Raw genomic sequence first — 12,666 nt, forward strand, 5'->3', positions numbered from 1 at the left:
TCGGTTCTCCGCTGGCGTCTCTAAATTGCCGCTGTTTGATGCGACTTGCCAATGGTTATGGTGGTAAATGAGATGGGAGTTAAAAAGTTGTTTTCAAATCATGGATACAAAAGTTATATTCGATGGCGTTTGTGAGAACACTGTGCTCGATCTTGACGGGAGGGGTTAAAGCACCATTTGCCCCCTCTCGACTGCCGTACAAACATGATCCTTACAAGTATCGATTGCTACGCCTCCACAGCAGCGCGTGGGTCGTTTCACTGCATGAAGCCAATTTCGTGTCCGCGTGCCGCTTAAAAAGGGCGTCGAACCAAACGTAACAGTCCCCGCGTCCAGTGAGTCAATGACGTTATAGTTGCAGAGCCACAGGTCTGTCCCTCGAGACAGAAAAAATGCAGAATTCCGTAGGGGGGAAGGGGGGGGGGGGGCACAAAAACAAGGGCAACAAGCAAGGCTCGCCGCAAGCGCTCAAAATTTCTTGCTTTACGCAGGTAAATCAACATGGGACGTTTTCACTCTACTTATTTTGACCTGTCCCTGCTTATCTTTACCTGTCTCTATGTATTTTGACCTGTCCCTTCGCATTTTGACCTGTCTCTACGCATTTTGACGTGTCTTTTGTGAAACAGATACGCTCTCCAGCTCATTTCCATCCTCCGCAACTGCATTTTCACGTGCGTTCCGCCATCCTAGCAATCGACAGAAAAACTCGCCTGGCATGTTTACAGCAGATTGTCAGCGAACACACCCCAGCCGTGTTGCTGAACGCAGCCACGAGCGGCGTGGGGGCGCCACATGCCGGGTGGTCGGCAGCCGAGAGGGAGCCGGGCAGCACCGCAACAGCATACGCCGCGGGACGGAAGTCGTGACTTCCCGCAGAGTGAAACACCGCAGAGCTAATTCATCCAGCGATTCTGCAAATACTGACTTCCGTCTGAAACAGTGGGCCGTCCGACTCATTAGTGAGTGTCAACACAACACTGCCGGCGCGCACACAAACACGCCGGGTGGGATAGAGGGGGCGGCGTGGTGTCGTCCGGGGCCGACCCGGGCGCGGACGCATGCGGGGCGTGTCAGCCGCTCGAGCCGGAGCGGGCCTGTCGCCGGGGCACCGGCACCAGCACCGACGGACGGCGGCGGGGCCCGGGAGGTGCTGGATGGTGCCGCTCCGCACCTATGGGCTAAAATGGTGACGCGATGTCCTGTTGTCTTGTCGATGTCCTGATGTCCAACATCACATACGTTCTGTTGCAGCGGCAGGGTAGTCTGTCTAAATGCTTTGGGACGGGCATCTGTTCTGCAATGAGATTACGTGTCATCATGGGGAGTATACTGACGTACAGCCGGCTGCGACAGCATGTACATTCAGTCTGCCTCAACGCTTGGTAACGGGCATCTGTTCCGTAGTGAGATTACGGGTCATCATATGGAGTAGACTGACGTACAGCCACAGACCTACATCACATTCGAAATAAGTGTGGTAAAGGACTATATCGTAGTGATCGCACGGCATCATATGTTATCATATCAACGCGTAAAGATGTGTCGCGCAGTGAGGCAGTAAGGGAATGCTATCACTCTAGGCCCGTAAAATGTTTGAAAGCGTCAGTTCGAAACTGTGTTTTGCAATATCGTTCGACAAACTTGACTTATGACTATCGATTCAGCGGCATGCGTCGAGTGCGTACACTGCTATGCATTGTATGTGAAGTATGCGGTGAGTACATGTTCATACATGGGATACAATATATGGGATACAGGGTGAGAGGAGGGAGGGACTGTTAAAACATGCTGTTTATAGATAGAACTATCAGGCTGGCGTGAAGCCACATACAAAACTTTAATTTACTTGAAGCACTGACGGTCGGTTTTTTACGACGGTCTCCGTCGTGCTGTCCGTTGTGAAGCCATATCGCCCGTTGTCGGCAATGCTGCGTCCCCGCCGCCCCCCCCCCCCTTCCCCCACTGCCCAGGAGCCCCTCTGGCTGCTCATTGGACCCCCCCCCCCCCCCGCACATCGGCCAGAGAGACTCTGGACACTGAGGAGCTCAGTTAACTCTCAAGGCTGCCTGTCTGCTCAGTGCCCCTCTTGCTGCTCAAGGAACTTGCCCTCGAGCTTGTGTAGCCATTGAGGGGCCACTTTGGCCCCCTAACAATCATTCGGCCTCTGGCATTTCTCTTTTGGCTGATTAGGGTCGTGAAAAGAGGTGCCGTGGAGTGGGCGGGGCGTCCAATTTTCCTGAACCCATTAAACGTAAACCTGGAGTGTTGTGGAGTCAAGTTTTTGCTGCATGCAGCAAAAAGGAAAAATGGCCGTCCTAAATGAGAAGAACTCACCCTCTGTGTACACACTAGGTCCCATTTGGCCACCCTGAGGCCCCTGTTACGGATAAGTGGGTTTCAACTGTCCACTATGAGCTCTAGGACCACTTGGGCGGCTTTACAGCTACTTAGGGTCTTTCTGGAATTTGAAAGGCCCTTCAGCACACAACATAACCTCATCACTACCCAGACTCTCTCTGACGGTTTTAGTGTAGTGGTTAAGATGGTACGGTAGGTAGGGTTCCTGACAGTTCAAAGACTTTTATTAAAGGGAGTATCCCACCTTTGCTGTACATTCACTCATCGTCATATCAGATGCGTAGATTTCATCAGTAAGATCAGTTCTCTCGAAATCCTCTGAAACGCTTAGAATTTCTTTTCGAAGCAGCCGACCCTGCGGGATAAATCTCATTACCGCTCGACTTACCGCTCACCACTTTGAAAGTAATACATTTGATTTGTGTTCTTTTTCCCTTTTAAACAAATTAATGTGTCACACGTCTGTGTGATAAATGCTACCGAAAGTTTGAAACACAGCTTAGATAAATTATATGCGAAGTTATTATCCCGTGAATTCAACAAAACGTTAAAGTACGGCTTTGATTGTTATTTTTTACAGTCTTGTGACCCCAACTGTTTGTCGTCTTTCGCATTCTTCTTCCAGCACGCCCCTGATTGCCTTTCGCCTAGCATTTCAACGTTCGCCTTCACTTTAATCTGAGCCCAACCCAGAACCTGCATATTGCTCATTCCTTCCTAGGTAGTGTAGAATCCCGGCATGCACCTACATATACCAAACGCTCGGGCGCGACGAACGGCGCCCAACAAGCAACACATGTCGCGCCAGGCTTGACGCATGCCTAAGGTATGTTGGAGATTATGATTATGGCTTGGGGGGGGGGGGGGGTCGACGCGCACACGCGGTTTTCGTTACGGGACAAGGCCTGGAGGAGGTCCGCGTTATGGACGTCGTCCGCGAGTGCTGCCTACCACCGGTTCGAATACTTCTAGGCATTCAGCTGCCCTGGCTATCGAAGTCCTTCGTGTTTTTTTTCGGCATTTCGGAAAGCAAATCCAGCCGTAGATCGAGCTCACGCGTGAGGCCTCGGCAAGTCCCGAGGGTGGAGAAGGATTGCTTTCAGGATTGGACTATCCCATACTCTAGGGTCGGTGTGCCTGCATGGCCAGCAGTAGCAGTTATCCTAACATACTTAAATTGACATTGTGTAAATAAGTAGTTTAGATGCGTGGATGATATTGAAAATCACTGTGATAAAAGTGGCTTTCGGTGACACGCTTATTCCTGATGACGTTGCAGGGCATGGACTTCATTACCAAGTCATGTCATATGGTGTCGCGTTACGCTGCTGGCGATAATTTTGCCTGCAGAAATTAGTCGGCGATCCAGTCGGCATTTACCACCCATGGTCCATCATTGCCGATAATGCCACGCTGGAAATAAGTCCAAAACCAAGTAAACCCAAGAAGGTATTGCCTGCAAGGCTGGTGCTTAGGAAGCAAAGCACAGTGAGGATATATATATATATATATATACATATATATATATATGTATATATATATGTACATTATTGGTTTTACACTATAGCAAATTGAAAGTTTATGATCATTTTAATCGCTTGTTGGAGGCTTCGTATAGTGTGTTTGTCGTTTTCGATGTATTGACATGGCATATTGGAAAAGTTCATTTATTTTTCAGCGCTTCGATCGGTATGCTGATTATTTTCAACATAATATATAACACTACAAACAGTGCAGTCACACACAGTGCGTTTGAAATCAACATTTTATCGCATTCCTACGAAACACACGCTCGAGGCATTTGATAAAAAAACTTTGGCATGCTGCATGCTCTATATCAAGGAACATTTGTGTACCAGTGAAAGCTTTTACATTTTCCCCATATTATATTTATGACCCGATGACTCCAATCCGACTCGATGTTTGAAGCCTTCACGGTTCAGGTGAGTCCATTGTATCCTTATATAGTGGGTATCGGGCAGAATCAGGCACACCTTTTGAGTGCATTGCGAAAATGAACATAGGCACGGGTAGCTGCTTCGGACTAGAGGGTAGAAAGTCTAACAAATATCGCAAGATATGGTGGGTTGTCCTTATTTTATACATCAGTACAGTTCTGCTCACGTCATGCGCAAGTGTCGCACCCAGAGTAGTGAGCCTGTGCCTAAAGCCTTCGTAATCGCTCCACTTATTTGGAATAAAAGCTTGGAGATCGTAAACTGTTGAGTAACAGGTGGTTGATACTCATTAGGAATGGGTCGTGGGCCAGTACGGTTGGGGCCACACGGGTAGCAGGTCGATTACGCAAACGAAATCGCTGCTGTGTGAAAATCTTGGCACTCGATGCCCCAGCCACCGCATGGCTGCCGAACTCACGCACGTTACATGTTCTCTATCTCAGCCCTGCATGTGCAGTTAACCCGCGCGTGATGAAGTGCGACGCGGAGCGGCACCAGCTGCTGCGGCCTCTCGGGTCGTTCAGCCCACCTGCCCTTCCTGTGGCCCCATTAGCAGAGGGCGCGCGTGCGCCAGCTCCATAGCTAATTGCCGCCGCGTGAACGGCTGCCCGGCCGTTTGTGTTCCCCGCGGCGGATTATTCTGGTCTCCTGCCAAAACAATGGTGCGACGAGTCGCGGCACGGCTCAAGAACAACTCTCCTGACCAGGCCGCAATAACACGGCGCACCGTCCCCAAACATTGAGTTTTTACAGAACAAATTGTTACCTAAACCTCGCCAACTAGAAAACACAAACAGAGGGTGTCTAAACAAACAGCACCGGATGGAGAGGAGGGATTGATGGGGCTGGTGTGGCCGTCAGTTCGCTGCCGGCCCTCTCCAGGGCAACACCTCTGCCGGGTCACGGCTGAGCTGGAGGAGCATCTGAGCCCTCAGGCGGTCTGCTGGTCTGCAGTCAGCAGACCTCAGGCGGTCTGCTGGTCCCGTCGGCCGACTGAACGGCCGAATCAAAGGTGCAGGCAAGCGGCTGGCACAGCTAGGCAAGCCCGCGTGGCACCACCGGCTCTGAGTTGCACGCGGGGGGCGGGTGGCTGTGCAACGCTGGAGTCGACAGACACTGCTGAAGGACCTGGACAGCTGTCCGTCTATCTGCAGTGTGTGGCACAGCGCACCTTACCAGGTACGAGCCCGAGCAACAGAGCGGTGGTCAGACGGAGGGAAATGGGATCCAGCTCGCTATTTGGGGATGGTCACGTGACGGGTCATCCCCACGTGAGGTAATTGAGGCGGCATCACCACGTGAGGTGAATGACAATCCCCAGCATCGCCGTGATGGCGCACTACATAGCACACCGCGCATGTCTTCTTTCATCCTATCGCACACAAACGTCCCGGTCATTGTTCGTATTTGTCACTTATATCACGGAAACAACAGCCGTCTTTTTCGCGAGGGAGCGAGACTGAGCTGGGGGTGTGAGGATGATACGGAGTAGCTGACCGAAAGCGCGGCGATGCGGACGTGGGCGCTATCTACAGAGCACGGTAATAAGGGTCTTATCTAAATTGGTTAAAGCGGTCGTTTGTAGTCGAATGAAGTCACGCCCAGACTTCTGCTTGATTTAACTTCGCGTGAATAACATCGATTACAACTGGAAATAATTGGGATTCAAATTGCATGTCAATTCAAACTAACTTTTCAAAAAGTTAGCCGAAACTTGTGTCGTCTTAAGAAGGTTGGCATCACTGATTCCGAACCTGAATCTGAATTAAGGAAAAAATGTCTCAATAATGATCCAGAGTAACGTGATTCGAATAAAGACGAATACCGCCACTACCAAATTATATGATATTGCGGTAATATATATATATATATATATATATATATATAATATAATATATGATATTGCGGTATCAACGCGGTAATATTTTTTGGAACTGGTTTTATCCGATGGATATGATGTGAAAAGTTTTGGAGCGATTGTGAGTGATATGAACCACAGTACATTTGAAAACATTTTAGGGGTCTCTTTACACGTCTGAAAAATATTTCCGTTTTCTGGAACACCAATCCTCTTTTCATGCATTTTAAGTTTATAGGATAGATAACCTTCATTGTGGTATGAATACCTGAGATGGCCTGACAACACTCCTCTTTTCAAATGTGAAGCGTCTTCAATATTGCCATGATGAAACCTTGTATTTATGCTTTAGATTATACGGGGCTGTTAAGTTAGATACGGCTTAGTTCCCACGGATTCTAGGAATTGCCATGGATGCCGCCACCCATATTAATCAAGCCTTCATTAATCGTCATTCAAGTCCTTAACAACAGGTATGGCTTGTTGCCGATTCACGTTGATGAGATGTCAGCTCAGCTGTTTCAATCGGTACGAATTAAACCAAGTCTTTTTTAATCACTTCCAAAAGTAGTTCTTCAACTCAAGCTCGATTCACGGAAAATTGGGATCATTCTCGATCAATTTCTGAATCAAAATCGAATCATGCATGCGTCAGGTCGCGCCCGATCCTTATCACCACCACAAGCCAACATCCCGCCCAAGAGTGCGGCGAAACAGGTGACGCCCGCAGCGACCCCCGTTCCAGCGCTACGGCGATCACCACCGCCGTCTTCCCGCAGGCGCGATGGAGGGGTGCGATGGTTACCTGTCGAGCTTGGCGCCGCTGTGTGCGCGGCCCAGCTGCCTACCGCCCTACCTGCCCTTCTACTACCTGCCGCTGCACGGCTGCCAGCTGGCGCCGCCGCCTCAAAAGCCACCCTACAGCTACATTGCCCTCATCGCCATGGCCATCAAGTCGGCCGCCGACCAGCGCATGACGCTCAGCGGTATCTACAAGTACATCATGGAGCACTTCCCGTACTACCAGCAGAACAAGCAGGTGCGCGGTGGGCGTTAAGAAGGCGCGCCGGTCGTCGCCATCGCCGTCGGGTGGCGAGGTTGATAGAGATGGCTGTTAGTGTCAGTATTGGCCTGGTCACCACCATATCATTCGCCATCGCCGTCGGGTGGTGGGGTTGATAGAGATGGCTGTTAGTGAGTGTCAGTATTGGCCTGGTCACCACCATATCATTCGCCATCTGTCTTGTGTTGTTAAGGCCTTCAGAGCATGTCAGCACACGGGACATTTCTACATTTCGAATGCGTAATTTCCGCTGATACCGAATATGACTTTCAGTGATAAATAATGCTGGCGTTGTGTAGAGCCTTAATAATACACCTTTGGCATGTGGTACATTACCTGCATGGCGTATGGGACACACACCCGGAATGGTAACACGACACGCGTTTGAAGACACGGTTCTCGTAATGTTGCCAAGCTGGTGGAATCCAACCTCAGTGCACTGACACTGCTTATGTGGAAATGTAATGTTTTGAAGATCATGGCCCTATCACCCACTTCGTTCTCATCACCTTTTACTATTTTAACCGTATGGGACATTCCACAAAGTATGAAATGCAAAACAATGAACGGATCGTGGCCAGCAACTGCTACCTCCAGCCATGAATAGGTGGGCTAGCCTTTTTTGGGAACACATTTTAGCAACATTCAATGAAGCATCGGTGCCAACCACGCATCGCATCGGCTTCGCGGAGCACACCCCAGGCCAGCGTTCCGACCCGTCGCATCCTCTCTGGTTGGCTCGAACGGCTTTCAGCTCTGATCCTAAGCACCCGTCTCTCCTGCAGGGCTGGCAAAACTCGATTCGGCACAACCTTAGTCTCAACGACTGCTTCCGGAAGCTGCCGCGCCAGAAGGGCAAGCCCGGCAAGGGCTCCTTCTGGACGCTCGACCCCAAGTACGCCGACATGTTCGAAAACGGTAACTTCCGGCGACGCAAGCGGCGTATGCGCTGTCCGACCCAGAAGCCGGATTCAGAGTCGACGGAGTCTGTTTTGGAGCCGCTCCCCGCGCAGTGCGGCCCGCCGGTCACCAAGGCCTCTCTCTTCACCATCGAGAACATCATCAAGCCGGAGCCGATGCTGTACACAACGGTGACGGCGGGGAGGACGGATGAGGACGGACAAGGTGCGAGCCAAGTGCGCTGATTATAAGAAAGCGTGAGGGTAGGCACGTGTTCCGCCGCGAGAGCAGGGACAGAAGATCTGTGTATGGTTCGTAATTTCACGGCATGTTTGCTAAGCGTGCAGCTAAAGGTTTCCTATGATGTTCTGTAGATGAGCAAGGTGTTAATAAGACGGGTCTTTGTGGTACATGGATGTTCGCTTGACTGGATCCCTGGATTCTGCATGACAATCAAACCCATGGTGCAAGATATAGAAATGGTAAAAAGCTATAAAACCCCCGCTAAAACTTAAGGCTGCGCCGAGATACGGCCAGTTACTGGTGGGAAGGGCAAACACACGAGCACAAGCTTTCCTGATCCAACGAACCCTGTGGAATCATTGCAGTCGGTCGGGTTATGCCAAAGCACGGTTCGTTTGAACGTGCGATGCAATGTTGGGGTATCCCGGTTACGTCCCGGGCAGGAAGCCTGTGCTGAGTCTGCCCCAGCGGTCTTAGTGTTCTCCGATAGCCATAAGCAGCCGCCTGTCTGCGGGCATTGGAGCAAGCTGATTCGCAGTAAGCATGCACTGGAAGGTGGAACCTTTAAGATCCGGCGGTGCCAGCAGGTGGAGCTGACAGCGCCCGTCACATCTTGCCGTCATCAAGTCGGGACTCACCACCTGGATTGGGGCTGTGCCGGTGCCATGTACTTATCGAAGACGTTTTTCCATTTTACAGATCACAGAGACGATAGATAATAAGCTATGCGTGTATAAGCAATACAGCTGTGCTATGAGTGTCATCCAAGCTAGAACCACGGGGAAAATAGCAATAGAAAGCTCCCGTCAAACTACATCAGATAGGCGTGTTCTGACAATGGCAAATGTGACCACTGAACTGGTCAAACCAGGTCAGCTGGGAAAACTAGCACTTACAAACTATTGCTATCTCACAAACTAAGCATGTCACGATAGACGGTGTTGAATGACTTGAACAGAAAGGCGGTTTTGAACGGTTCTTGAGAAAATTCCATTAGATAGTCACTTGTTGACATTGACACATATGACGCATATGATCTGTGAGGTGTCATGTCAAATCAAAGGGTTGATGGCGATTGTTGCATCGGCCTGCTCGGCTACATCAATAACTAAAGAAGTCGCATCAATACAAAACAGACTTAATGAGACCTTCAAAAGCTGTAACATAAATGACATCAAGATTTAGCTTGCATGACTTTGAAAGGTCAGATCTAATCACAAAAGTAAAGTTTGACATACCTTGACAGCTGGATTGCCTGACCTTGCAAGATCTGCTGGAACGGAAGGACTGCACTTCGGAATGATATAGATAAAAAGAGGACTCTAGGAACTCATTTCAAGTGCATTTTGCAAGAGAAATAGGCGTTATTTGTCGCCTCTGCGCAAAATGTCACCAAAATAGCCCGGAGACAAAGTTATAAATAACAATCGTGAAATTCGGAAGCTTTAATTGTCCACAACATCGTGAAAAGGATTCAAACGTAGGCACAGGTTATACATATGAACCGTGAAATTCAGAAGCTTTAATTTTCCACAACTTTTCTAGTCCAAGCCATTCAGAAGTTATTCCGGGGAATATGCTTATGTGCGGGGTAAGGGGGAGGGGGGGGGGGGGGGGGGCTTCTGAGGCGCCCTTGACGAGCGAGGGTTAAACGTTAAAGAGCAGCGAAACCTGTGTCACGAACGCCTTGTTGAGCTGACACAAAGCGTGCAGTGTCTCGATGAAATGCTTCGTGGCTACATGCACGAGACATACATGGACAAAAGCTATTTACGACCTCTCATGCCCATCGCACGATATGTGAGACAATATGGCGTGTGGCGCGCGTTGCAAATACAATTTTTAGGCCATTGGTTTTGCAAAGGCGGCACGAAAAATCGAGCCGCGCCAAAACCGGCGAGTGACCGTTGAAAACCGTGACCTCATCTCGGCAACTGCGGGTCGGAGCGATGCGAAATAAATACGCTTTGATAGAGAATTAAACGGAGAATTGTGTGATTTTACGTGCGACTCTGCACATGCCACTTCCCACGTGCATAGCTGCCGTCAAGACAAATTTCCCCATTTCTATTTTTTTTGCGTTCTATGCCGCGTCTCGGCAGCCAGAGCCGGCGGAGGCGTGAATCAAGCTTTAAAGCATTGACTAATTTACCTTCTGCAATTCATATGACTGACACAAGACTGCGGTGTGTGACTGCGCCAGTATCGTCGTGCAAGCCTGGCATGTCGGCATTCGGGAAAATGGTGCCAAGTGCAGCACACTTTCGTCGAAACTATCACTAGGGTCGTGGCGAAATGGTCATCGCCTCATGCGCCGATTCACTGGTCGTTTTTTAAGTCATTCTATACACTCTTCCGTGCAAACATCAAGTTGACCTAAAAGGCTACATTTTCACTTTTCGCGACGTCACAATGCCACCGATGGATCGCCAAGTCGCCGTGGCGGAGTACTTTAAGTAAAACTCCGTTCAAATAATGAGGAAACTGTCCAGAACTTTTATATGTCATTCTTCAAAGCGTCATCTTGCAGAAACAATGATCAGGGCATCATGACCTTTTGCAAGGCACAAATACCTATTTTCCTATGTGTCATTAACCTTTGTCTCGTTTGCGTTTGGTTGAACATAGCTTGGTCCGTTCGTTTCTAAAATAGAAAGGTGGTTATCCACTTAGAAATGCATGACCGCTGCCCCAACGATTCATGCGTAACGCACGGAAGACTGAGCGCACGGCACGCCGCCGCGACCGGGAAGTTTAAGGCCCATTGCGCTGTCCAGAGCCACTACGCTGTTTCTGGGGCCCTATATGACCATTTGCAGGGTCAATTCGATTATTAGGGAGATTTCTACGTTGGCCGTGATTTGTTTGCATTTGCTCGGAGGGCCCTGCGCTGTTTCTGGGGCCTTTCCTGCTAGCGTAGCGGGACACTCTTGTCAATCAGGAGCCTTCACACTGACTCTTTTCATTTGTCCGAAAGGCTCTATATAGACGCTATAGCCGGGGGTATATGTTAACCCTCCAGGTTATTCTCGGTAGTCCAGAGACCCTCCACGTTGCTTTCGGTTAACCCACCAACACCCTCACGATGTTCCCACGGGCTCTCTGCATTGGTCAAAAGGCCCTTCAGTTCTCTGTCACTTGCTTAGGGTACCACGCTCTTGACGGAGACCCTTCCCCAAATTCGCCTGCTCGGGCACACTGTTTGTTCTGGGGGAGTGCACATTGCGTTTTGATATTTGAATGTAGGGCCCTTCCCTCGTGTCGGGGGCCATCTGTAAACCTGCTCGGACACACCCGATCATTCCTGGGCTCTCCATATTGTGTCTTGGATACTTCTTATTTGAGTGGATGATCCTATGTTCTTGTCGGGCTCATGGAACGGGGACATGGAACCATACCCCGTTGTTCCCAAAGGAGGACCCAAAGGCTTCGAAGGTGCTCATGGCCGGCCGAACGGACGCAGTTTTCTCACACAAAACATAGCAAAATAGGGCCTCTTTGGGCCTGCAGACGACCAAGAACAGTCACAAGCGAAAGTGAAGAGTTGTAAGCAAACAAAGTCGATTCTTTGCTGATCGAGGTGGTGATTGGAAGGGGAGGGGACATTTTAAGGCTCACTGCGCTGTCCAGAAACGTTACGCTGCTGCTAGGGCCCTATATCACCACTTGCCGTGTCAATCCGATCGCTAAGGAGCCTTCCACGTTGTCTTTGATCTTTTGCATTTTTGTCATAGGGCCCTACACTTCTGTTGGGCACCATCTGCTAGCATGCCTGGGCACTCTTGATCGATCAGGAGCCATCCGCTGATTCTCTCCATTCCCCAAAAGGCTCTACACGCTTTTGCTGGCGTCCTATATATCGGGGTACACTCAGTTGGCCAGCGGCCCTTCATATAAGTCTCGGATGCTTTCCACTTGCTTGGAGGACCTTGTGCGGTATGGTATGATAATTTGTTTTTAAGGGGTGCATCAACCGCAGCGGTCATTTTACGCCCATTACTTGGTCAGGTAATCCCCACTTCATCGACGCGTGCGTGCATAGCGCCAAGAGTTTTTTTTCATCAAGCCTGAGTTGGGCGTACAAAGGTTAAAGTCACACACAGTTACGGGCATTGGAGAAGTGAGAAGAATATCTTAACACCTATTGACCCTGCAAATGGTCATATAGGGCCCGGAAAGAGCGTAGTGCCTCTGGACGGCGTAATGAGCCTTAAATTTCCCGTTCACCACCCTCTCAATCAGAGTAGAATAATTTTTGTCTGCTCGTAGGCCCTTCACTTTTG

General features: G+C 49.7%; 1 protein-coding gene across 2 annotated transcripts in view; it reads left to right on the forward strand.

Annotated features, from left to right (window-relative positions):
* Nucleotides 1–9,950, forward strand: part of LOC119105968 (forkhead box protein L1) — a 14,327-nt gene extending 4,377 nt beyond the window's left edge. Inside the window, exons 1-3 of one of the 2 annotated variants that reach the window (XM_037229555.1) lie at nucleotides 5,196–5,498; nucleotides 6,957–7,216; nucleotides 8,026–9,950. In XM_037229555.1, the coding sequence (XP_037085450.1) occupies nucleotides 6,962–7,216; nucleotides 8,026–8,385 (615 nt within the window). In that variant the 5' untranslated portion in view covers nucleotides 5,196–5,498; nucleotides 6,957–6,961 and the 3' untranslated portion in view covers nucleotides 8,386–9,950. Of the gene's footprint in view, nucleotides 1–5,195; nucleotides 5,499–6,956; nucleotides 7,217–8,025 lie in introns of those variants that run through there. The other variant, XM_037229556.1, reaches the window with a different exon arrangement.
* The last annotated feature ends 2,716 nt before the right edge of the window (nucleotides 9,951–12,666 follow it).

The sequence above is a fragment of the Pollicipes pollicipes genome, unplaced genomic scaffold (genome assembly GCF_011947565.3).
Source record: "Pollicipes pollicipes isolate AB1234 unplaced genomic scaffold, Ppol_2.1 Scaffold_6138;HRSCAF=7277_pilon_pilon_pilon, whole genome shotgun sequence".
Taxonomy (NCBI): domain Eukaryota; kingdom Metazoa; phylum Arthropoda; class Thecostraca; order Pollicipedomorpha; family Pollicipedidae; genus Pollicipes; species Pollicipes pollicipes.